Below are 27944 nucleotides of genomic sequence, written 5' to 3'. Positions count from 1 at the left end.
TTGGATCTTAGAATTTTAGCTAAAATTTCAAAGGGATTTTTAATATAACTTTCCTTTGAGGTAATATCCAGAATATCAATAAATAAAAGGGTTACTTAGAGTTCTAAATTTGAGAGTTACATCCTAATAACCTAATATAAAATTTGTTGAAATAGAGATAGATTCGTTCCTTACATGTAACTGGATAACTGAGAAATGCAAATTAATTGTTTCAAAGAAGTAATTTTGCGATGAATTCTGAACCATAAGTTGGAGAACGGAGTGATGCAGTCACTCTGTTGAATGCACTTCCTTTGCCCTCTCCACAAAGAGACCTTCCAGACTTGTCAGTTTTACCTTAAAAACTATAAGAATTATCCTTGTTAGTCAAGAAATATCTGGAATCTGTTTCAGACCTAATGAATAAAAAGTTCAGTCAGTGTAAAAGTACTGATTTTTCTATCTCTAAATCCAAAATAAGCCGGCAGATACTTCATAAGGATGATTATTATGTTTTTCTTAGTATATGCTTGTGTTAAAAATTATGCTACACTCATTTTATATAAATAAAATTGGGGTGTATTATAGTAGAATTAGGGTATACTCAAACATACTGGGGATGCCTGCTTAAAGGTTCCCCAGGTATAAAAGTTAAATCATTCTTTTATGAATCTTAAAATCACCAAGAGAAAATTTTTATTCAAAGAATTCAAATTACTGGTGATTGAAGTTGTTGAAAAAGAAAACCAGAAGGGAAAAATGGCATTAAGTTGTACTTTCAAGAGTTTCCAAATCAAAAAAAGCAGTAGCCAGAGTGCTCACATGTGTGTTTAACAGCTGTGACATCAGGCCATTCATTTCTATTTTATTCCTAGTAATTTGAAAACAATTCACAAATAGTCTTCCTAGTACGTAGTTGAATCATAGTAATACTGTGCCACACGCTCACTACCGTCCCATATGATCTGTGACATTTTATATCCATGTCAGCAAGATCTGTTACTTTACTGCCACTTAGATATTGTCCCACCTGCCCTCAAATTCATTCGCTAGCTTTTCCTTGGTAGGAAATCCAAGAAGGACCAAAATTTTCACAAGGAAAAAGAGAACTGTCTCCTCTAGAATTCTGTCCCTTAATTAAGAAATAAACTCTTCTTTGAACTTGAAGGGTTTTTATTGTTTCCAGTTCTAATTTGTGTATCTCATATAATTTCTATTTAACACTGTAATTTTTTTAAAATTCTGATGCTTTTTATTTATGATATCTCAAAACATTTTGTGTAGAAAGTTGATATTGAATGGTCCCTATCGTCTCTGCAAAGGCATGCTCACACCACTGTTACAAGTCATCCTTGGCTTTGCAAATGCACAAACTAGGTATGATACTGTATTACCGAGAAACCAACACTAAAAATATTAACATTATAAATAGACCACATAAACCAAGAGGTTTCTTCCAAACTGTAGATTAAAAAAAAACGTTACTAATTGTTTCAAAAGCCGTGTCCTCTGCAATCTAAACTTTCTTTAACATTATCATTTATTTCATTTAAAATGGAACCACTTCAAAAATTATTATGGTGAAAATATTTCTAAAATTTTTGCAACCCAAGTACTCTTATTGAAGACAATTCAGAAACTTATTTTTTCTGAGAATAATGGCTTTGGCAAAAAAAAAAAAAAAGACATGATTAAGTTGAAGTAAATTAAAATTCCATAATATGCAATGTGTATTTGTGTTTCTCTTGAAATATGTTGGACCATTAATAGGAATAAGAGAACCAATCTAAATGTTTAGAAATTTGACTTTTAATTTTAAATTGGAACAGTTTAGTTTAAGAAATACTAACATTTAAATAACATTTCAACAAATGTAACTGTTTGGAAACTACAACGGAGACAGCCTCCTGCCTTCTGTCTTGCAAGGATTGATTTGGAAGGCCCTGAGGGAGAAAATATTGGAGTTAGGAGGTAAAACTGAAGCTATTGTGGAAAGGAAGAAGTTACACTCTTCCTGTTATGACAGGAAAATGTAGACAAATGTGCTTCCTGAGCATTTGCTCAGCAGGGAATGAAGTATTCTTTGACCTTTACCTTAGGTACATTTGGGCTTTGTTGAACTAGTAAACATGTTTTGCCCCCAAAATACATTAATCTGGTTTATTTGATTCTTCTCAGTTTCAAATTATATATCTTATGTAGATGAGGCATAGACAACAGAGGTATTTATTTTATGACTGCGTCTACCAATTGGATTTAAAATGTAAATCGATCCTTTAACAAACCAAGCAGACCTGAGCAGCACAAATGAAAAATTAAAAGCATATTGCGTTATGATCTTCTCTTTTTAAAAGCCAAAATATTCCTGGGCTTAACAATGGGCCACAATAAAATCTCTTAAATCCTGATCAATTTAATAATTTTAGATCAGGCTTCTTTCTTTTCCTCTTGTAGACAAATATATCAGAAATCAGCTGTCACGGATTTTAAAATCCAGACTGCAAGTTTGTTAATAAACACTTAATAAATTCACTAATATGCATTCAATTATTTGATTGTGATCTAACCCACTGTTTATTATCTTTCCTCAAAATAGTGTGGAGTGCCCAAGATTTAGAGTTTTATTTGGGGATTTGGGGTGTTGATTTAGGGTGAGGGGTCGATAGAGTTCCTAATTCTACTCTAAGCCCCTTATTTTAATCCTGTTATCGTGCTCAGAATTTTAGGAACTACTGCTTGAGAATCCTTTGGAAATACTACCATATTTCAGCGAAACATGGCTCAATTTGCTTGAGGCTAACGAGGACAATAGTCCTCTTTGCAGCAGAACACACTGCTGTCTCATCCTCGCAAGTTTTGCTGGAGGGTTGTAAGGACGTGGTAGCAGTCTGCTTAAAAGAGCCCCTCGCAGCTCTTTAAAGAGCCTTTCATTTACGATGGCAGGCCCCATCATTGTATAAAGGAGCACTTGTCTAGAACACAAGTCTGCAGTGGCGTTGCTTCCTCCCACCGAGAGTAATCATCAAGCCTAAAGCTCGCAAGCCTTTCTAATGACAGACTGAATTAAACAAAATAAAACTGAAGAGGAATACTTTAGAACAGTTGTACCATTACTTACTGTCAGAACGAAGGGAGGGGGGAAAAGGAGAGCATTCAGGAGGGCATTTCCCTGTTTTTCAATTAAAGATTGTCGTTCCAGACTCTTGACTCCATCCCTAACCCTTTAAACACATAGGAGGACCTGTGGCTTCTGGATTACAGAGTGTATTGTATCTACGAACTGTCCATCTGTCACTGATTAGTCATTCCCGTTTCCTTAACTGGGAGGAAACTGAGAGATTATCTAGGCGAGAGGATGAGGAGGAGGAGGAGATCTGAAATATTTTCATAGAATGAGGGTTATATTTATTGTGACTCTATTTGGAGAGACAGAAAAAAGAACCTAAAAACTTGGAAAACAGAATTAACTGGGTATATTAGTACCCAACACACACTAAAACAAGGAAACTGCTACCATTTTATGAGTTAAAGAAATGGGTAAAAAAATTCTCCACTCATGGAGCACCCTAAGGTTCAATTAAGATTAGGCTGAAAGTATTGTGATTGGTGGAAAGAAGTGTTGGGGACCCACAGATAAGGTTATTGTTTCTTCCCTTAGCGATGTGTCTGTGATCATTTGGAGTCAGACCTCAATTATTCTTACAGATGTGGGTAGCTGCCGGTTCCAAAGGTCCTTTTATTTGTTCAGAACTCTTTTCTGTAAAGTGCAAGGATTATCACAGTTAATAAAGTTCTTCTGAGGTGACTTTATGAATGGGGCCAGGACTGGGTGGGTGGACAGAGGGGGCAAGCATGTGGAGTGGAGGATGATGACGAAATGCCCTTTCTGTTGCACAGTAGTCAAACTAATTTCCCTACCCTGTAGGAAATGGTACAGGTCTCCTCCGCTGTTTTTAGAACCTGTTATTTACATTACCTATTTGTAAATCAGAGGCCCACCTTTTTTATTCTGGCTGTAAGTAGTCCTGTATTTGCTTCCAACTAAAATACTTCCCATTTTGTGAAATTTAAATAAACATCCATAAATATAGAAGTAGTGTGTGCCCACTAGTGCATGCATGTGGTTCTCACCAGCTTCGGTGGGAATGGCTGCAACGTCTGAGGGTAGAGTTGGCTGCAGAGTCCACACAAAAGTAGCTTTGGTTTATTGTCAGAACCTAGAAATGAACTTGCTCTCAATTTAGTGCTCTTAGTATTATTTTTTTACTTTAACCTAGAAAGCTGTCCTTATGCTAATTCATGTGCTATGTACTACTCTGCTTGCACTCATCAAAATTTCTGATGGTTCTTAATAATAACATTACAAAGGAGAGTACCTGTATGCAGCTCAATAAACAGTTGACTGGGCCCATGCTGTGCTGAACTGCAGCTCCTTAAATGCATAGGTATCTACAATAGGGAAGAAACACTGACTAATGGAAAGAAAGATGAATTTTGTGTGAAGAGGGTTCTATTTCTAGTCCATCCAGGAACTAGTTTGGAGAACTTGGATAAAGTAATTCACATCTTTGTTTACAGTATTCATCTGAGGAATGGGATGATAAACCGTGCCAAATAATTTCAAAGAGATACTGTCAAATGTAGCAAGATAATTTCTTTGAACTTCTCAGAAAAAAATTACCAAATAAAGTCAACACTCTGATCTAAAAACAGTATAAGAAATATGGTATGTTCTACTTTCACCAGCAAAACCATACACAAAATTTGACCCAGTCCAGTTTTTCTCTTGTTCAGTTTTACCAAATGTATGTTTTTTAAGATAAGTTAAAATGACAAGTAAAATAAGTATGTGCAATTGTCCTCTCTTGGTGGCTAACTTCCTGTTAACATAGTCTTAGCATCCATAGTAATTTATTTTCAGCTATTCATTTTAAATGGCAAAAAATAACATAATTCCTCCATCCATATATCCATTTATTCATTCAAGGAATGGTTAGTCAGGTATTGTTCTTGGATGTTAGTTTAAAAGCAGATGGTCCAGGTTTCAAGAAGAGCCTAAGATCTAGCTGAAAGAGACCTCGAATCTAGACGTAAGTAAATAATGGTAACACAAACTGACAGGTCCCGGGAGAGAAGCCTTTCACAGGATGTAACAAGAAATGACGGATTCTGGTGCATCAGAGAAAAGATACTCCTTGCCTTGTGTAGCGTTTCACAGTCAATAAGTCACTTACACTTGCATTTTATCCCTTCATCTAACCCACAAGATTCTAAGGTGCCTATCATTACCTTCATTTCACCAGTGAGGAAACTGGGGTCCAGGTCAGTTAAGCAGTTTACCCAAGGGCACACAGCTAATAAATGGCAGGGCCCAGGCCTGATTTTCAGTTCCCATGTTTTTGCCTCTACACTGCACTGCCCAGTAATGATGCATATATACTACTTTCTTAGAAATATTTTAATAATGTGAATATCCTATTTTATCAATCTAGACAATTCTTTTTCTGTTCATTTTCAGCACATCATTTAATGATGTCTACTCAAATTCTTTACAGTCTTTTGTATCTCTTCTAATTACAAAAAATTACCATATTTTATATCTTTGGGAATGGAAATTAGAGGTAATAATGACAATATACTGATAGAACTGAATAACCAAAACATAAAGTATTCTGTAGGGTGGATGCTTGCTTGAACCATATTACCATTCACTCTTAATTTCCCTTTGCCCAAAAGTCTGTACTACCTAGGCATAGAATCTGAACATCTAAAAATTAGAATATGTATTTTTAAAGTCTCTAGCCCAACTTCCTGCTTAATTTAGGAACACCTTCTACACCTTCCCAATATTTTGAAACACGTTCAGGAACAAGCTGCTTCCTACTTGGTGAGACTAAGCCCACTCTTGGACAGTTCTCATCACTAGATTTTTCCTAGTTTTGAACCTCTTTATGATTTTCAACAGCGCTTTCTAATTTTACTCTGTGGACTAAAACACAGTAACTCATGTGCCTCTTCACATGGCCACAATGCTTCAGACTCTGGAAAGTGTTTAGCATTTCACTTTTAACTCTACTTTTTCTGAGTTAAACATTGCAGATTCCCTCAGTGGTTCCTCATGCAAAATTGGTATCAGACCCTGTGTCGATCTGTTTAAAATTCTATAGAGGCTCTAATGCTGTCAGCGCCTTGCTAAAGTGTAACTCTCAGAACTGAATGTAGCACCAAAGATGGTTCTGACTGACAAAAAGATCAGCAGGTTAGTTAGTTCACACTATGGAACACTATGACTTTAGATACCTTTCCCAAATTCAGCTCCCATGTTAATTTGCCTCCACCCTGAGCTTGTGTAATTGTTTTTTAAAAATATGAATTCACACTTTAAAATACTCCTGTTTTATTCCCCTTGTTGTTTGTGTCCCAGCTTGCTAAAGTCTGTAGAAGGAGCTATAAATACAGACTCTACCATTTATTGTGTTGGCTCTGTCACCCAGATTTATGTTATATGCATATCTGATAAGCATGCCTTCCATATCCTCATCTAAACCAATGATAAAAATGTCGCCTGGGACAGGAATGGTACTGAATGAACTCTGTGGCACTTTAGTAGAGACTTTCCATTAAAATTAACATTGATCAATTAATTCAACCTCATTAAGTATAGTTCTTCAATTATATTTAAATCAGCTTAATTACTACCAACCAGTCTCAAATATATAATATTGTACATGAGGATTTCATCAGATTCTTTTCCAAATACATATTCTTTGAAAATCTAAACTCATCAGAAAGCTCAATAAATTTTTGCTAAAGGAACACAATCATCCCAAACCCTTAGATCCTCCCCTTTATCTGTATATCGTGTGATTGTATTATAAAATTAAATTTTGATCTTCAGACTTTTCCATCCTTCTTGACGAATCATCCAGGCAAGGGATAAAAACCACTGTTCTCTGAACTTTTTGAAATATTTTTTTCTTGAAGTCCATAGCATATGTACATATATTTCTCTCCAGACATTCTTTATCTTCTATATTATAAATTCCAAGATAGTATGATTACTTTCTCTTAAGATTCATGTCACTAAACTGTTTAATGTTTTAATACAATAAACATATGCATATATATGTATCTAGAATCTCTTATTTTTGAGAGATTAAATTATCAAAAAAAGGGAAGTAAAAAATAATCTATTTCTAACATAAAATTATATTGAGTCTTTCAGACTTTAGAGTATTTCCATTCCATAATCCACTCATTGATCAGAGTCTGTGAGAGGCCTGAGTTAGGGTCTTCAGGGAATTCAAATCTGGGAGGAGAGGAAAACTCGTAAACAACCAGCTGTGTAATATTAGCATAAGTCTGATAAAAAAAAGATGTGTGAAAAGTGCTGGAGGATGACTATGAGAAAGGAATGAGTTTTATCTGAATGTGACAATGAAAGTGTCATAGAAAGAGTTGGCTTTGAAACTCAGCCTTACAGCATGGTGGGAGCCTGCCAGTGGCAAGGGGGAAAGGCAGAGGAGAGCAATACCACAGTCAGTTTTCACCAAGTACAAGATAAGAAAAAACAGTATTGTAGATTTCAGTTCATATTCATCTGGATCATATTAACATCAACTATTATTTTTCTATTAATAGCTCAGTCTAGAGAAAAAGTCCATCTCAAAGCAAAACTGAATTTACCCAACTCTAGATAAAAATACAAATTCAGATCATTAGACAAGACTGAAAATATAAGTCTGTTGGCCAAGTAATACATTTTGTTCCAAATAAAGAAAATATCTTTTAAGCATTACAGAATTAAGTGATTTTTTTCTTCAGCCACAAGGAAATGATATGAACAAGGGAGATGTTATTTTATGTAATAGAATAGCACAAATGTCTGACATGGAGAATGCTCAATAAATATTGCTTAGCATAATGTTTGTTATGTAGAAAAATGCTCAATAAAACTTGGCTGAATTATTTTTACGTTTTTGTGAATAAATTTAATTTTTATAACTGAATTGCATGGAGCTGTATTTAATGAATGTGCCTTTTTTCAATTTCAAATTCTGATTTCAATTTCTTCTTCATATACCTAGCAAGTTCTAGAGCCATCGTCAACATATGATATATAATGTCTATCCTTATGCTAGGATTTAAAACTCAGGGTTGCTATAAAACTTAATACTGAAACATCTTAATAACAATATTATTATTACATTTGGGACTGTTTAAGGATTCAGAAAGTAAAGAAAAAACATAAAATGGTCAAAGTTTATAGAGTAGTTCTGCTTTCCTATGCATATATCTTATATTCAGTTTGTTTAATTTAATTTAATAATGCACTTTGAGTGATGTAAACACTAGAAAAGAGCAAGTCTTTGCCTAACTACTGTAAAAACAGCTATCTGCCTCACCCAAGTTTCAAAGTATGCTATTTAAATAGAAATACGGACTTGTCCCCATTACAAACTATTATCAAGTTATGAAAAATGTAATCATTACAATGCATTATTATATTTAAGTATAAAAGCTCTGAATTGAAATCTTTGTCATTGAGTGGCATATTTTAAAAGAAGAGTAATATCTCAGATCTCTTTAGAAAGCTTAATGCTTAAAAAACAATTTTACCTAACTATGAACAATGAGAAAAGGCATTATAAAATACATTTTGAGTATATTATGAAGAATATGAACATAATATAGAATTAAATTTAGAGCAATTAAGAGTGGATTCTGAAGATTTTCTTACATAGTTTAATATAGTCATCATTTCAGCTTTTAGTTTTAATGAAAAGAAGCTATATGCACTGACTTTTTTGACAGGTATTATTAAATAAGTATGCATTATGCAGCAGCCTATTTGGTTACACAGAAGTTGAGGAGCACCTAAAAGTAAACACAGATAGTGGCTTTAATGATATTTCTGTACTGAAATGTACTTTGATGGTGAGTGTTGTAACGTGCTAAATTCTGAGGTTTGAGTACAACAGAAACCATACTGTATTGAGACATTCCACCTACGGTTTGTGGTCATGAAGTCTGATTAAAAGTGGTTTTAGATATATGAAAGTATTTTTGGTCATTGCCTTCTGTGTTGAATGTATTCTGTAGCCTATTTCACTAAATAAAATACTGATATGCAGGTGCAGTTTCATATCCAAATTGTATCTAAAAGAAATATTAAGACATTTTGTATATAGATCTATGTACTTAATGATTAAGCTTCTTTATCCATTGCAAAAAGATAGTCTTGAGCTCATCCTTACTATCAATCATGATTCATCAGAATGAACCAGAATAATAGTTTCTAAGGTAGTATGATAATCAGATATGAAAATAAAACACCAGCGGTATTTTATCAGAAGCACTTTAGAAAGACAATCAATAAACATAAAATAGAAGGTGACACATTGGCAATTACTACCAAAAAAAATTGTCCCAGTTGAAATGTAAATAACATATCCGAGTAGATATTGACGAGCTGATGTGGGCTCATAAGACCTAAATGCTCTATTTTCCAAAGGATGGTCAGTGGGGATGATTCAGCTTTATCTTTCTGTAGTTCAGCTTTATCTTCCTATCAGGAATAGCAGCATCCTCTGATAGCTGTAATCAGTGGACTCCAAGCCACCAAGACAAATACATTTTGTTAGTTCTTCTTTTCCAGTTAAATCGACAAAGAAAGGGATAGGAACTAAGATTTATTGAGCATCTACTCTAAGTACTACACTTGATACTATACATACATTATTTTGTGCAGTCCTCACAGCAACCCTCAGGGTAGGTGTTATCTCCATTTACAGATGAAAAATCAAACTCAGAGAGGTTGAATGAATTTCTCATGACTAGCAAAGAGCAGATTCAGCATTCAAATCCAGGGTCTTCTGAATCCAAACTCCATGTTCTTTGCTTTCTACCATGCTATCTTCAGGGCCAATGTGATAAAATAATATAATCATTATTAAGCAAGGTATAAATTTATCTTGTAAAAATTCTGTGTATGAGTTGCTAAAAAATTTCATGGGAAAAGTTACCACATAATTTCACGTATCATACATCAACTTGATATATCTAAAGACTTCATATGATAGTTTCCCCTATTAAGTTTTTTATGTCACAGATCTGTATGATATAAAACTCTGTGCCCATATGTGTTTACTGTTCTATGCCCTGGGGATACAGTAGTGAGCAACGTAAAAATGGCACATGCCCTTGTGGAGCGTGTGCTACAGTGGAAGAGCCATGCGAAAATACACAAATTACAAAATGTGAGAATGCCATTAGGGAAAAATAAAGGGTGACAGGTAAAATAATAGATATTAATGAAAATGTGGAGGGATGAGGAGACTGGGAAGTCAAGTCTTCTGTCTGCTTGTCCACAGTTCCTGTCAACTCAGATTTATTTAGGTGTGGGAGAGCAGGATTTAGGTGGGGGTGGGGAGCGGGATTCAAAGTTCACTCTGAGGTTTCTAGTTTGGATGACTGAGTTTATGGTGAGATGAAGAATCCAGAAGAGAGAGCAGATTCTAGAGTGAAGATAATGGGGTTGAGCTTTGGAAGGTTTGAGATTCCTAGGACATTTCAGCAGATGTAGAATGTAGGACGTCCATTGGGTATCAAAGGGAAAGAATGGGAATCTACATTTAAGAATTACACACAAATAGGTGGTAGATAAAGCTGAGCTGGTCTGGGCAAGATGGGTTGGATTTGAAGTTGAGAAAAAAAAAAATCTAAATTGTTCCTACTGAAATCAGTAGCTATTAATAAATTCAGTCAGCATTTCCCAGAGCATGTGCCTCAAAAACCTGGTTCTGAAGAATGATAATAAGTGCTCCTCGAAATAAATAAATAAGCAAAGAAACAACCTTTCTGTCAGCAATAGGTTTGAAAATCAGGTTAAACCAAGTTTGAAAGTCTTCTTAGCCTTTAATATACCAATGTGCCCCATTTTCCAAACGTATTAGCTTTTCTCTTAGGGAATATTTTATGGGAATAATATTCTACAGAATGCCTGCTGGGAAACACTGGATCATATAAATGTTTATAATTAAGAATGTTCATGCCTTTTTGGTGGGCAGGCTGGAGTAACAAGCTGAAGTTTAATCAAAAGAGGGTTGAAATTGGAAAGAGTGAAATATGTATTTGCATTTGGTAGGATTGGCGGGTAGGGAGTAGTCACAGCTAGGGAAGGGAGCTGCTGCAGACAGCTCATCAGGAGAAAGGCGGTATAAAGAGTGAGGTTTTGCAGACTGGGATGAATTGAGGAGGGAATGACTCTGGACAAGGAGATCATCTAGGACAGGAAGCTGCTAGGCTGTCCTACAGTGACGAGATAAGGACATGAATGATGGTGTCGCCTGGGAAATAGACAAATGGGAACCTGAGAGATATTTTCAGGGAAGGAATTATGGGATTTGGTAATAGATGAGATTAAAGAAGAAAAGTCGAAGTTAACAATACAGTTTCTGGCCTGAGAGAGGAAGAAAGATACACAGAAGAATGAAACCAAAATGCTAATAGTATTATGGCTAATGCACTTCCCAAGGCCCTGCTGGGTTTCTAGAAAACATAATGCAATGTTGTCTGTCATATCCCTTCAAGTGTTTTCAATTAAATCACATGAGATTAAACAATTTTAAGGTTTTTTTGAACACAGATCTAAAATGCTAAGTTCATAATGTCATGTCCAGTCTTCAAGTGGCCAAAAAAACAGGCTCCGAACTTACAAATTGGGAAAGATGATAACCATGTTGAAATTATTTTTTTAAGACCTTAAATTGCTCAAAGAAACATGAACAGTTTCCTAGTCGCCTTCATTAAAATACCATATATTAAATCTTGCATTTACAGTTTCACATTCAGCAACAAGCTAGAAATCACACGTTTTCAAATTCTAAGCAGAAATTAGCTTTAGATTTATTTGCTTTCTTTCCAAATGTGTTAGTGCCCAAAGGCTCTAACAACTACACACCATTGTTTTGTGGAAGAAAACAAATACTGTTTAAAAAAAAAAAAAAAAACTTGCCTGCCTTCTTTTTTCCAGGTGACATTTACAAAGAGGAAATTTGGGTTGATGAAGAAGGCTTACGAGCTGAGTGTGCTGTGCGACTGTGAGATTGCGCTGATCATCTTCAACAGCACCAACAAGCTGTTCCAGTACGCCAGCACTGACATGGACAAGGTGCTGCTCAAGTACACGGAGTACAACGAGCCGCACGAGAGCCGGACAAACTCAGACATCGTGGAGGTGAGAGAGCATGCTTGGCGAGCCCCAAGTTTCAGCAGAGCCGCGGGGTGTTTGGGCCTGCCCTACCACGCACGTACCCACACGCATATACCAGGGTTATTTTCCCAACCATGACCCCACCCTTCCTGATATGATGTGATAGGAGGATAAGGACAATGCACGAGCTGGTCCTTGCTGGAAATCAAGCACCAGTGTCAAATTATGTGCCACATCCTTCATGAGTGATCATTGTCCACTGCCGTGTATTAGGATACCAGGGTGGGAACTATGGCCAGGGGATAAGTCATCCATATTTTAGATGACTTCTGATGATTTCTTTTAAGTATATAACAGTTTCCCAGCAGCATCAAAGGAAAGAAATATTTAAAAATGAACACACTCCAACCTTACACATTAGGTTTTTCACTTTATGTCTCATAGTTCTAATTTGTTCTTCTGAATGCTTTCTTGCTAAAAGAGTAAAGACAATTCTCCTAGAAATGTTTTTCCCAAAAATTGTATCATTTTATAAGCAATGAAAACTGCTAAATTACATGGAATCAAAAATCAGATGAAAATAAACTTCTAAATGTTAGCTCAGTATTTAATCAAAGTCAAATTTAAAACGTTTTATTCTGCCAAAGACAAATAAGCATCATGTTGAAATTTAAAAATGTTTTAGATTCACGAGCATAAATAATGTATCCTACAATTTTGGTTGAAACTTTTTAAATACTTTCAACACGTATCTTGTATAAATACCTTCCAGTACCCTTCATGAGTAATGACTACTAAACCAAAAAGAAAGAGGTAAATGAGAATGGTTCCCATCTGCCTATTTTCCTCATCTTTTTATCTGCTCTTAGTGTCCTACATTGTGTCTGCTTCCCCAGAATTTAAAGAAAATTAATAAATGTTTCAAAAGTATGTACTCAGAGTCAGTTTGCCAGAGTACTCATTATTCTTGCCATTGCTTAGACTGGTTCCATATTATGAAAAAATGTAATACTAATCCTGATCAAATTAATATACCTCCCACATCCATCTCCCTTTTATCTGTTATAATTGTCTAGGACTAACTCTGATTTCTTTGCTTTTATCTGGAAGTTTTTCAAAAGTATGGAGCTGATTGATTGAATTTTTTTTTTTTTTTTTTTTGCCTGCAAGGATAAGCAAATAATTTCAGGGAACAAAAGTGATATACAATTATTATGTACCCATAATAATTAAAAATAAAATTTAAAAAATGAATGATAAATAGACCTAATGTGATACCTAATGTGATATATACTTTTAAAATACTATGCATCATTTTAGTTTTTCATCGACTGATCATTTGAATGTCTGCTTACCTTGATCTTGAAATTTAAAATTGTTCATAAAATTTACCTGCTATGTACTGCTATGCATTTCAGATAGTTTTTTATTCATATACACATATAAATGTGAAAGTACATAAACATGAAGGTGAACAGAACTAGTTGGTTGTCGGATATCATAGGTGCTTTTGAATCTGAGTATGTGTGTGCACTTACACATATTTAACATAAATTCAAAATACAGTCCAGACATAGTGGCTCACGCCTGTAATCCTAGCACTTTGGGGGCCAAGGCAGGAGAATCACTTGAGCCCAGGAGTTGGAGGTTGAAATGAGCTATGCTAACTCCACTACACTCTAGCCCGGTGACAAAGCCATACCCTGTCTCAAAAAACAAAAACAACAACAACAAAACCCAACAACTCTATACACAAAACTCCATCTCACTACTAAAACCATTACAACAAAAATCAGAGTGAGAAAAGAATTTGAATTTGTCATTAGACTGGTACTACTAGAGTCCTTAATGTAATGTGAAATACAGTAGAACCATATTGAACCAGTTAGAAAAATTTGCTTTCTTAAAAGAGTTTAAAATCTAGAAAATGCATCTTCTGAGGGTTTTGCTCGGTGATATACTATATGACTTATACAACTTAAAACTTCACATACTGCATGAAAATTTCATATTCTTGGTCAGGTGGTTATTTGAAAGTCAGACTTCTTTAAGAGTCAGAGGTCTTCATTTGAATCCCGACTTGCACCATCATGCTGTGTGGAAGCTTAGCTACCTCTCTGAGATGAGGTTTCTCTTATCTCAAAAATAAGGCCCTGAATTTGAAAGTCCTTTGCAACATTATAATATTTTTAAAGCAATACTTAAAAAAAAAAAGAAAGCAGAAGCTGCCTTTTTTTTTTTCTTTTTCTTTTTTTTTTTCTTTTTCTTTTTTTTTTTTTTGCATTTAACATCAATAGATTAAAGCTCTGAATCTCTCAAAAAGCCATTCTGGAACTCCTAGGCCAAATCTATAGCTTCAGTGGCTCAATTCTTTGAATGAACATAACGTATAAGTCTAACACATTGTAAGACTGCTTTACCCACACTCTTAATAACATATTCCTTACGTATTTGGCTTTTCCACATTTTAGTAATAACAGAGATGATGGAGAAAGAAGGTGAGACCTCTAACCTTGATAAAATTTTATATCACCCCCATGTGGAGTATTTTTCAACGTGCTGATTGTTGAAATTAGGATGCTTGAGATACTTGGTGGAGAAGAGAGGATCTGGGTTGGAAGCTGCATTTATAACAAGTTCCCCAAGTAGTTCTTAGACACTAAATTTGAAAACCTCTGCAGCACTAAAACATAAATTGTGTTGGAGGCTAAGAACCCATGATACATCAGGGACTTGAGGAATCCATTCCTAGAATGGATCTAACATAAAGTTGAAAGTTAAGATAGTTTACTACTCCTGGGTAAAATTTTAAATCCTATTTATTTTAATTTAATGGAATACATTTAACTGAGTAAGTTTAATGAGGAGCATAATATGTTTCATGAAGGGTCATTAGTTTTATATTTCCCCTTTGGACCATTACCCCTCTCACTTAACCCTCTAAAAACAGTTTACTCACAAGACGAAAAGATGGGGGCAGAGAGAAATAATATAATTCCCAGCATTCAGACTGAAATACAAATTTCTGGGCCATACCAGAGTAGTGTTACAGGGCCATAGGAAATTGTGCAGTGCGTGGGTGTTGAAAAAGATTCCTTCTTTTAGCAAAAAAACTCTGCGTAATTATCATGTCTTTGCTTGATAATTAGCACTACTGCTACAATGGCACAAAGCCTCCCAAAGGCTTAACAGACAGACTGAGATAGTTTTTTTTTTGTTATTATATTATAATGCAGCTTGAATATCTGTTTAGATACAATATATAAATATGCCAGATTTAGTAAATGTGTTAAATTTTTAATCCATTGGTTTAAAAAAAAAACAAAAACAGTTATGATATTAAAAGCACTTCCTTTGAAGAAAGTCCATTTTATTTAACTCTGTGACAAGTATACTGGATATTTTCCCAAGTTTGCTAGCTTACAAGGTGGTTGAAACTCAAGTGGGATTCCGATGGTGTTATGGAACTGCTCACTTCATCACTTCCTCAGTAGCCCCACCCCTTGTTCTCTTGGCTGTCTAAGAGAACAGACCCTACTGCCTCATGTGGGGCCTTGTTCCTGGAAGATGTGGTTGTTGAGCACTGTAGGATGATATGAAAGATGCAGGTCCCCCAGGAAGTGCTTAGAGGCCATTGCTTCACTTAGCAATGATTCAGCAAGCACCAGCTTATGTGCAGCACTCTACTAGGAATTCTGAAACAGCAGAAGACAGGCATTCTTGTTAAAGATGTAAGACATATATGCAGAAATCAGCTTAGGAACAATTGGAGGGCAAAAGAGCAATAACCTCATTAATGCAGTCCAAGCTGCAGATATGAAGACATAGGCGGAACGATTTGACAGAATTCATTCAGACAGGTCATGTGTTCTGCCAGGTCATTCCAGATGATCCTTGGAGTGGAGGCCCCAGACAGGTTATCTCCATATCCAGCATGTGTTTTCTAACCACAAAACCCATATGGCAGCATCACTTAGCACCCATGCTGCAATGAACCTCTCACCCCGTCAGTAACTCAGTGATTCTGATGAGCAGCTCATCAAGCCTGGGCCAGTAGTAGAGTGATTAAGTGTGGAAGGGGAATAAAACACAAGGCCCTTTGGTGCTCTCCAGACAATTCAAAGATGGTTGTAACTCTGTCTCAATAGAGGATTATTGGCTTTTATTTTCAGAGGCAAGAACAGGCAAGAGAATGTGTGTTTGTCTCTCTCTCTGTGTGTGTATGTGTGTGTGTGTGTGTGTGTGTGTGTGTGAAAGAGAAAGGTAAACTGTTTCCTAAAATTTTATTTTCTGTCACCTGAATCCCGACTCCTGTTTGGATTTAGAGACATCTAAGAACAGTTGTTACAGCAAAATGTTTCCTTGCATAGTAACAATTAAGGCCTGAATTGGGACTGAAAAGGCTTTAAAATAGCTTATAACTTTTATTGCCTCACAATGCTACTGGTAGTTATCAACAAGCTAATTACCTTTACATAGTTTGGTGAAAATCGGCAAGTGCAGTTTTTGTTGATGCAGCAAATAGTGAAACTGAACATCTTTACAAACTTGGTATCACAAAATTGGGGAACAGATGTATAATAAAATATGAAAATATGTCTATCTTACTTGAACTTTCATTACACCTAAAGCAATGTTTCCAATTTTATACTCATAAAAATATAGATATATAAAATTATTTTATGCATGCTGTATAGATGTGTATTATACATAGATACTTTTCTTAAGAGAACAAGCACATTCGCTTACTTTTTTGATCATTTGTGGATTTTCTATCTTTCAACCATTCACTGAACAAAGATTTGTTGAATTACTGCTGTGTGCTACATGCCCTGGAATGCCCGGAGATACATATATAGTTTAGGCTCCTCGAAGACTCCGAGTCCTTAAGACGGCTCACGAGGCCATGCATGATCTAACCTCCTGTGTCTCTCTTTCCCTTCAGCCTCACCTTTTGCTTCCCTCCCATTAATCTCCCTACCGCCACCACCACCACCCTATATTCGAGCCACACTGAACATGTTTATATCCTTCAATCTCTCCAAACTTTATTTGTTTTGTCTTCAAATTCCTTACTAGGTCTTTGCTTGGCTGTTACTTATCCTACATTCAAGTTGGGTCTCAATTTATACTTTTGGAAAGTCATCCTTGAAGCCCTCTGTAACTTGTGTTAGGGGCTTTTTCTATGTGAAAGTAATAATTTGTTCTGTTTTCCCCATCGAGCACTGTTGAAGCTGTTATCCTGTTGGAGCAGGAGTTGCCTGCTCCACACTAGATTTTAAACTCTTGAAGGGCAGGGGCTGTACACGTTTTGCTCACGATCATATTCTCAGTGCTTAACATGAGCCCTAGAGAGTTTTAGGTCCTCAGAATATATTTATAGAACAAACAAATGGGGAGAGAGACATATAACCAAGTGATCATATAGCATAATGTTACACATGTAAAGTATGAAAAAATGTTTTATAGCTCCGTGAAACAATTCATTAAAATTTGATAGTTTATCAAAGCATCATCAAAAAACACCCAGATAATTCAGATCTGTACTCTCCAAAACAGTAGCCTCTAGCCACATGACTATTTACATTTAAAAGAATTAAGATGAAATAAAATGTCGAATTCAGTCCCCTAGTTGCACTAGCTGCATGTCAAGTGTTTGTAGCCACACGTGAACAGGGAAGATACAGAACAGAATGCGATGATCACACAGAGAGTTCAGGGAGACAGCACTGGTCTAGACTGAAAGGTGAGGAGGGAGGTATTTTAACTCATTGTGTTTTCAAATTAATACCAAGATTGATTCTTCAATATAAAATTTGAAGAGAGTATTTCAGAAGTAAAGAACTGTGTAGCCTTGTGATTTTAGAATCCAGAGCGTAAATGTTCACGTTGAGAGGCATCAATTTGGAACCAAACACTCACCATCAAACTAAAAATACATTTTACTCCTAAGCCAATAACCACAGAGTCAATCAGTAAACTTAAGATCTGGTCAAAGCACTTGCAAATTGTCCAAACTGACAGGGGGCACTAACCGGGTGAGCTAAGTAACACCATGTGTGCTGTGGGTTTTGTTTTTTTTTTTTTTTTTTGGTTTTGTTTATTTTATTTTGTTTTGTTTTTAATTTGAAGCTCATAGGTCTTTCTTGTTACTATTTTAAATGTACTTGAAGCAACATTGGACCAGTATTTAATTTTATAATTAGTAAATCAATTTTTTCAGAAAAGCAGCCATTTTTATGAAAGAATTTAGAGAAATAATATTCTTGAGGTACAATACAAATCCTTCTTAGGTTTACTATAAATTGTAGTTGAAGCCGGGCATGGGGGCGAGTGCCTGTAGTCCCAGCTCCTCGGGAGGCTGAGGCAGGACGATCACTTGAGCCTAGAAGTTCTAGGCTGCTGTGAGCTATGATCTCGCCACTGCACTCCAGCCTGGTTGACAGAGGGAGATGTGGGCTTTAAAAAAAAAAAAAAAAAAACATAATTGAAATAGTTCTTATCTCTAGTGATTCAGTAAGTCTGCCCTGTCCTTTGTTAAACAAAGTATATAATTGTCTTTCAAGAGACATATTGAAAATTGAACAAAGTGTTAGTATATTCTATAAAGATTTAAACCTTCAGTGTTGAGGCTTCCAAAGGAAAGGGGGAAGAAGAAATTTTGTTTAAAAAATAGTTAGGGCATATTTTCCTGAATTTTCATGGTTTATTTTTGTTTATATAGCTTTAAAAGACGTTTATCAGTACTTGTAAATCACATTTGTATTTGCTCTCCAAAATCTAAAAGAAGAAATTTGCCTGCAAATTTTTAAATGTATTCATATTTCTTATAACTATACCACAGTGATTTTTTAGATCAAATTTGAAGAGCCATTTCTTTTTTAAAATTCGCTCTTGCTTAATTTGCCTGTTTTGTAAACATAAAAAACTGCTTCACATCTCATTTATTAAGCAAATAATCATTGTTGAACAAATACTAATGTGCGTGGTAAAGTTACATGCACAAGGAAATAAAACTGAATTTCCTGTCATCTGTGGTACTGCACAGCTCTAATAGTTCATAGGCATTAGTACTAACACAGAGTCAACAGAGAATTATTTAATAATAGTAGAAGGAGTAAAGACAAGTTTCAAAACACAGCCTTTTGTCAGTTATAGAACTTCTTTATCAGTATTAATCATTACTATTTTATCATGATCATTATTTTACATGAACCTTCTTGAACTAGAGCAAACTAAAGTCCTTATGTGGTTCCCCCATTCCCAATGCCTGGAAGTGAAAGAGAAGAAATATATAGCCTGGATCACAATTGTCCTTTTTTTTTTTTTTTCTGGAGACAGAGTCTCACTCTGTTGCCCGGGATAGAGTGCCGTGGCATCTTCCTAGCTCACAGCAACCTCAAACTCCTGGGCTCAAGCAATCCTTCTGCCTCAGCCTCCCAAGTAGCTGAGACTACAGGCATGTGCCACCATGCCTGGCTAATTTTTTTTTAATATATTTTTAGTTGTCCAGCTAATTTCTTTCTATTTTTAGTAGAGACAGGGACTGGCTCTTCCTCAGGCTGGTCTCGAACTCCTGACCTCAAGTGAGCCTCCCGCCTTGGCCTCCCAGAGTGCCAGGATTATAGGTGTGAGCTACCGTGCCCGGCCCATAATTGTCCATTTTTAATGATATTTACAGATTTCATGGCATGTGGAACTTGGACCAAAGGTTGCACTCCAGCCATGGATAGCACCCAAGTAATGTTATTTGTCTTTAAAAGGTATCAAATAAGATATAAAAGAGTTGAGTTGAATATTCTTACTTCCTCAGGATTAGTTCCTGAATATACAGTCATGAAATATTCAAAAGTGAAGTTTTAGGAATAATTCTGAGTCTTGCCTAGAGTCAGAATAAAAGATTATGGCTCTTGTCATTGAAGGAGTGTTTATTATTTCAATTTCTTCACTCCATTGTTGGGTTTTTGTTGTTGTTGCTGTTGTTTTAATTACAAATCTCTTTCCCTTCCCTGAAGGACATAACAATGTTTTGTTCATCTCTGTAACTCTAGCTGCCAGCTCAACATCTGGCACATTGTGGACATTCAATATATTATCAACTTACTGATGATCATTATAGTATAAATAAAGTTTACAAAGTTTTCTTTGTTGAAGTCAGATGTGTTCTAATCATATAAGTGAGACTCTTTCAAGTGAACCAGAGATGAATAAATATTGTTCCTATAGCAGAAAAAAATAAAAAGACACAGGAAACCAAGTAGAAATATTGCTTGTGCTACTGGTAGAATGTCTAGGACCTACAGACCAACATACAGTGCTTTGATTTCCTGGAGAAGAGAGAAGCAACCTGTTGGTACTTTGGCCAGGATTTGGCAAGGGGGATCCATGGGTCTCAAACGAAATGCCTATGGCCCAGTCTGAGTCACCAGGGGTTCCTGCATTCTATGGGGCAGGGCTTAGCATTCTTTATTTCTTGCAAACTCCCAGGGTGTGCTCATGCCTCTGGCCTGTGAAGCAAACTTTGAATAACAAGGATCTAGATTTCCCTTTCCAAAACATTCATTTCCTTCAGCATGGAGTTTGAAAGTACATCTGTTGACCATTTCTTCTTTGCAATTTTACTGAGCGTCAGAATCATACCATAAAATTGACTTTGCCTTAAAATCTATTAGATCAAACCATAAAATAGTTTCTTAAAAATGATATTCGGTAAAACTAATTCTTGAAAGCAAGTGCCTTACTTAGGTTTCTCTGGAAGCGTGATACAAAAGGCCCATCATTGCTCAATGAGGTGAGTGACTCCGGTTGTGAGCGCTGCGTCTCCTGGCCTGGTCCCCTCCTGTGTGAGCGCTCGTTGCCTGGCAGTGGCTGCCTGGGGCCCACACTGAGGAAGATTCTAAGTCCAGACTCTGTCAGGAGGTGTGATGGGCGTGTGCCTGTGTGCCCTGGGTGCAGAGGGGTAGTGGCAGCTGTACTTTTTTCATTATCCTCCTGGTCAAAATAATCCTTAGGACATTCTGGGAAAAGACTTAATAAAACTCAATCATTAGAAAGACTATAATTAGGTAAATGCTGCATACGTATACAACAAATTAGGTGGATAGATTATATTTTCAGAAATATATCCCATTTTACCAATAGCTATTTGTCTTATTATCCAGTCATGTCTCATTGAGGCCTTGTGTATTCTGTGTTGCCCTGAAATGTAACCACCCGAATGAAATTCTGAATAAGGGAAAAAAATAATTCTGTCAATTATTTCTAAAGGTCATAGAGTTAATGACTAACTGGGAGGTTAATTAGATTCTGAAAGCCTCTTCATATCAATTAAATCTCTTATCTTTATGTTTTAGTAAATAAACTCAGTAACTATTTAGATCTTCTGTTCTAAGATAAGAAACACTGTAAACAGTAAACTGTACAATGAGTGTTTGGTTTTTTCCCCCCACATCTAAAAAAAATTATGACAAAAAAGCAAATATATGCATTAATAATAGTAACTCCTGTTTCACAATTTCTGACTTAGATACTTTATTTTTCAAAATAGCATGCAAATTACTTATTAGTCATACACAGATGCCATCACTATGACCTTAAGGAAACCATTTCTTAGAGAGAAAAACAGAGATCAGAGTTACCCAGAGTATGAGCTACTAATCTACAACCAGCACCACTCTCTGTTATTTTTTAATTCCAGAAACCTAACCCCTTTCAAGGTTACTCTACACATTTGGAAAGAAATGATATATTTAGCAACTATGTTATGACAATTATAAACGCAGTAATTTCTGTCATTATGAATTCTCTTTGGAGAATATCACCAGATTTCAGATGAAATGATACAGATCTGCACTAATCAATAAGGTAGTCACATGTGGCTATATAAATAGAAACCAGTTGAAATTAAATAAAATTAGAAGTTCAGTTCCTCAGTCTCACTAGCCTCATTTCCAGTGTTCAATAACCACAGGTGACTAGTGGCTCCCATATAGAACTGTCCATCATGGAAGAAACCTTCTGCTGGACAGTAAATACGAAACTGGTGAATCCAGTGCTCTTGTTCATTCAGATAACTGGCGCGGTGGTTGATGGCTACAACCTAATAAATGACGTGTAAACGGGAGAGGTTGCAAGTGGCCATTTTACCTTGCATTCCTGCAGCAGGCGTTTGCAGCACGCCCACCCTGTGTCAGGCTCTGTGCCCGGGTAGAGACACCCAACCAGGAATGCTGAGTCCCTCAGGCAGCATTTACTCCAAGGAACAGAATATTTGTTAAAATCGATGTGATTTTGTGGAGCAAGATGAGAGGGTGCAGGGAACACTGAGGCTGAAATTGCCCTGAGGAAGAAGAAAACATGGAGAAGGGCAGGAAAGATGAGTAGTCAGGGAGCAGAAACAAGCTAGGTCCGTTCTGGACTTTTCCAACAGGAAAGAAACAGGCGTGTGTGCACACAGTTTCTTCTGATGTTTCCTAATTAGGTATGTGCGGAATTTTATCTGCATCCAGACTACACGATTGGTTCTCCTTAACCGTGGTGGTTCTGAATTAATTTCATTTGGGGAGAAAGAAAGCTGCATGGTGATTTTTCTAAAGAATATTGCTGAAGCATTATTATGAGAGTTCATCTTTTAAATTTCACTTTTAGGAAATAGGACTTCAAAAGCCCCACAAATTTGGAGGAAAGATAGAGATTAAAAATTAAGTTCTAGTTATTGCGACGTCACACACTCATTCTGTAACCTGGGACAAGTTATAGAACCTTGCTGGGCTTCAGGTTCCTCCCCTGAGTTAGTGTTTGTCTACCCTGAGTTCCTCACGGGGCTGTCATGAGCATTGCAGGTTATAGATGATGTCAAAGCCCATCATAAACTGTTAAGTTGTAAAAGTTGGTTTTATTTTCCAAGTCAAGGGAAAAGATCGAAGAATAAAGAATGTTAACCAAAAGAGAGGGAAGCAAATTCTTAATTTGGGATTATATAACATTTTATACTAAGTATATCATTTAGTAAATATTGCATTGTTATATAAATAACCACAACATTTTACATAAATTGAGAAGATCTAACAAAGGTCAGTGAATTCATTTTTTTTTCTTTTCCACAAGCATTTATGAAGTGTATGTGCAAGGCATTGTGCTGAGTGCCCTGGGAAATGAAACGATTATGACGTGTTCACTGCCCTCCAGGGCCAGTAGCCCCGTGTGGACAAAACATACACAGTATTTGTTCTTTCATTCAACAGATATTGGTGAACATGAAGACCATTTGCCAAGCATTGTGCTAGTTACTGGTGATGCATCTGTGACGATGATTCCCAATGATCTGAGCCCTGATAAGACATAGACAAAATGCAGTGGGCTAGCAGAGGAGAAAGAAAGTAATTACAACTGCAAGCACTAGAAAACATCTCCTAGTGGCTTTTAGGTGAAGGCATGGCCTTGAATGATAAGTAGAATAAGCTGATATGCTAAGCCTGTCATTCCCAATTATTTGCATTTAAAGCAAGACTAATAAATGTAATGATGTATAGACATTAAATGCATATACACACATATATGAATAGGTAGTATGTATATGTAGCAGCCTTTATTTTGGTTTCCTATTGGCTCTGGATTTTTTCAATGTATGGTTTTTCTGTAAACAGATGGTTATAATTTCTAGAGAAATCCCATAGACTATAAACGTTAGAGAAATGCAGTGAATGTAATTACCTTCAAGTTTGATAAAAGGTTCAACCTTAAAGTTGCATCCCTCATCCTAGGTTTAACTTTACAGATGAGGGGTTTTTCCTCCTTTTAAATCCTAAAACATGATACATCTGGCCTAGAGGCTGGAAAATTGTTACACGCCTGTGCACCATTCTTATAACCTAATCGTTCAACTTTTCTCTCAGCTTAATCATCGGAGAATGTTCTTTGTTTTCATAGTCACTGTTTCACATAGTAACAGCTTGTTGTATTTTGGTCTATTTGCCAGAGGGTAGGTTTATTTTTAAAACCCTGAACTCTGAATTTTTCTTTATTTTTCCAAGATTGAAAGCAGCTGAAATGCCTGGAGTTACAGGTTGAAGGCTGCCTCACAATGTGTGGAGAGAAGCTTCTTTCCCTCCTCCCTTTGTGTGTGTGTGTGTGAGTGTGTGTTTTAATTTTTCCCTAGCAAATGTCTTCTAACTGGTAGTTGTCTAAAAATAGAAAACTGCTTAACTAAAAATAGCCTGGCTCTCAGTCGTGCCAAGGAAAATGGAGAGGACTAGGCGTGGAATAGAAGGCTGAGTAATCCGGTTCTATTCATTCAGAGAAACCTTTGAGAATGCTGGCGATGATAAAGTGCCCTCAAAAAACCGCAGGCCTGACTCTCTCTTCAGACTTCTAGGTGCCAATAAACATTTAGCCCCAGGACACTTTTTTTTCCCCTCATAGGTTGTAAACATTTTCTGAAAGACAAGGCTTTGTTTCACGGAACCTGACCAACTGCCATAAATAACTAACTTTCCTAAGGCCTTAAAAATTCATAATTGTAAGATGTATTTTAAAAGAGCATCTTAAATGAAAGTATTATAAAATAATATACATCATGTAATAATTAACAGAGGAAACTCTGTTATAATAAAAACTGCTTACCACTTGCAATTAAACTCAAAACTCTGAAGAGTTTCACAGCAAGAAAATTATTCCTGTGACTCATTGTAACTTAAGAGAGCAGCTGACTCACTTTAGTTAGCTCGCTTAGACATGAAATTCTCTTGTTCAGTATATATCCCCTGGATATACTAATCTTTGCTCTCTTTCTTACAATTATAATTTTCACCCAAGCACATTTTTGCTTTTAATTTTTAAGATGGAGTAGAAACTACTTTGAAAAATAACACTGTGAGAGTAGGGTGGCTTTCAGTTTCAAGAAATGGAATTCTGAGTAAGCCCTACAAAAAAAATACATACGGGGAGAGAGAGAGAGAGAGAGGCAGGTTTTGCAATGGTGACAACTTTTTCTCCCCTATTTTGTTTTGCTTAAGTAATCTGAATAACCAGGTCAAACATAGCAACAGGGTGTGGAAATGTCAGCACAGTTCATGGGGTTATAAGGGTCTGAGCATTGTTATGTTCAGTTCCTGTAATGCTGCTGGTGATAAGACTCTTGAGACAAAGGACGATAATTGATGGAAAGAGGCTTAAATCATTGCTAGAAGAATCAAGGTCCTTGTATCTGTGTACATCGACTCTTCTATTCTCCTTCCGTCTTGTAAAGAATTTTGTCGTCTTGCCTGTTGGCCCCCTACTGCTCTTTGTAATGGATGCAGACCACAAGTGATTCCTTTATGCAGCACACAGGGTGTAATTGTGTCTGTGTGGTGTATTAGTAATTACCAAGCTGAATTCCCATATTGTATCTTTACTGCAGGCATGGAAAAATAGGACATACAACCCTGCAAAACCATTTTCAACCTAGATAGTGAGCCACTTAGAGCTATATTCCAGGGACAAAGCCTTTTATATGCACACTTTTTAGACAGAATTATCATTGTTGAGTCATTTGTGCTATGCAGAATAAATTCAATTTGGGGAATGATTACCTTTGATATTATATTATTCATTTCTGACTCTTCAGCAAAAGCTTTGTAATGTGGAAAATAGTGGCTTTTTTAATTGCTGAAATAAAAAAATTAACATTGCTAGATATAGTAATATAAGCTATAGTAGCTACACTAGATTATCAAACAGAAAAGACAGTGCATGATATACTATATATAATAGATTATACAACATTCATAACCATTAAGTAATATAGTTATTTTAACAGTATTTGTACCTTAAACAGTAATGTTTTCATATATAATTTATCCATGTTGGCTCAAGCATTGTTAAACTTCAAAAAAAGCTGACAAGAAATTTTTGTTACAGTAAACAGATATAAATTAATTATTAATTTCTTTGCTATAAAATTTGCATCATCTTGTATGTATTATGTAGGTGATATTGATTTGACTATCTCCTAATCATTTGGGATTTGAAATGTCTACAGTCTTATTTATCTTTAACAGGAGCCAAAATAATGCAGGCAGGTTGTCTTAAACAAGAGAACCTGTGCTTATTCTATGTATCAAATGCTTAGAATGACAGTTGAGAACTGTTAAATAGAAGACCAAAGAAATTAATATGGCCATTTCATTTTCAGCAATCAATGCATTTGGATTTATTTTGTGAAGTATTTAATTCACGCATGCAAAATTGTAATTATACTTTTACCTTCAAATCTAAAAGTGGCCTTTCAATATGTGTATTTTAAGAATTTTACTTCCCCTTTTATCTGTAGATATTTTTATTCAAGCAATAATTATTAGATTCCTAGAATGTACGGAACCCCATAGTGATGCGAGGAGAGATACAAGTTTGGAAGACATGGTCTGTGACCTCATGAAACTTACAATCCAGCGAAGGTAGAAAGGGTATTACTTAGACTCTCTCTGTCTCTACTCCATCATTTGTAAATAGGGGTTAATAATAGTACCTGGTACAAAGCCATTTATAAGAATTAAATGAATGAACATTTGTAAAATGCTTAGTACAGGGTCTGACACGTGGTAAGATTGATGGTAATGCTGGTACTGCTGCTGATACTGTGTGATCAAGTAATAACTGCTGGGAAGAAGGAGTTTAAAAAGTCAGAAAAGGCAGCCATGATAGTCATTTTCAGGCTCAAACAAGTCAAATTGAGAACGATGGATATGAACTGAAAAGGATGTTGGTAAACCTTTCAAAAGACCAGTTATGCAAAGAGTCACAAGAAAAAAGAAACGAGGGTATGATGCTAGCTTGATATGAACAGAATGGTCACGTGCAGAAAGAGATACAAGAGAGATGACACAGTCAATGAGGAAGAGGAGGCAGGTCAATCAGGCACTCTGAATATTTGCTGTGGAATTAGATGCAATACAACAGTGCAAGAAGGACTACCTATGGTCTACACCACTAGAATAGCATAATGACAAGCAGTTCTGGAAGAAGTTCCTGCTGAAAACAACAATCTCTAGATAGAAGCAGTAAAAAGTATTGTAAAAAGTAGAAGTGCCAAAATATTTTAATTTTTATAAATATGTATATGGGTGTGTGCTAAAAAGGCTAAATAAAACCTTTCACTAACTTACATATTTATAATATAAAACAAATTGCTTTTGAAATATGCATATAATTTCAATTTGCACTGATAACTTGCACATTCACTTCTCTGACTGAGGACTATTTATCACATGTAGTGTGTTAAAGAAGCAAATTATAGAGGCCTCAGGAAGTTTGTTTTAAAGTTTATACGCTTCCTTAGATTAAATTGAAAAATAAAGCAAAATCTATAAATTTAGAAGTTTCTGATGAATTATGTGCCCTTTTAATGACCACATAAACAGGACAGGATTCTCGATACAACACTACCAAGTATAGACATTCTACCCTTACAACTTCATGTCTAGAATCTAAAAAAAAGCCCAGCCCTTTCAAGATAAGACAAGGTGGTGTAGGAGAAGGGACAGACACAAGTTTCCGAGTCAGACAAACCTGGTTTCTACCCCTCCCATAAACTCTGTCATCTTGGGCAAGTTTCTGAACTTCCACTGAACTTCAGGTTCCTAAGCAGTAAAACAAGGATAATAAATCTCACTTCTGGCTTTTTTGTAAGAATTAACTTACATAATGTACATATATAGCCATTAGCACATGTTGGGTACGTGATGCTCATACACATATTTCCTTTCTTGCTGCT

General features: G+C 35.9%; 1 protein-coding gene across 26 annotated transcripts in view; it reads left to right on the top strand.

The window, feature by feature from the left end:
- MEF2C (myocyte enhancer factor 2C) overlaps nucleotides 1-27944 on the top strand; it is a 165931-nt gene that overhangs the window by 79381 nt on the left and 58606 nt on the right. For 23 of the 26 annotated variants that reach the window (XM_069492528.1, XM_069492519.1, XM_069492533.1 and 20 more), the window contains one exon: nucleotides 12014-12217. In XM_069492528.1, the coding sequence (XP_069348629.1) occupies nucleotides 12014-12217 (204 nt within the window). Of the gene's footprint in view, nucleotides 1-12013; nucleotides 12218-24933; nucleotides 25107-27944 lie in introns of those variants that run through there. The other 3 variants (XM_069492546.1, XM_069492545.1, XM_069492544.1) reach the window with 1 other exon arrangement.

Source organism: Eulemur rufifrons, chromosome 17, assembly GCF_041146395.1.
Source record: "Eulemur rufifrons isolate Redbay chromosome 17, OSU_ERuf_1, whole genome shotgun sequence".
In the NCBI taxonomy this organism is placed as follows: Eukaryota; Metazoa; Chordata; class Mammalia; order Primates; family Lemuridae; genus Eulemur; species Eulemur rufifrons.
The sequence above is the reverse complement of the archived record's forward strand: the minus strand, read 5'-3'. Positions and strand labels throughout refer to the sequence as shown.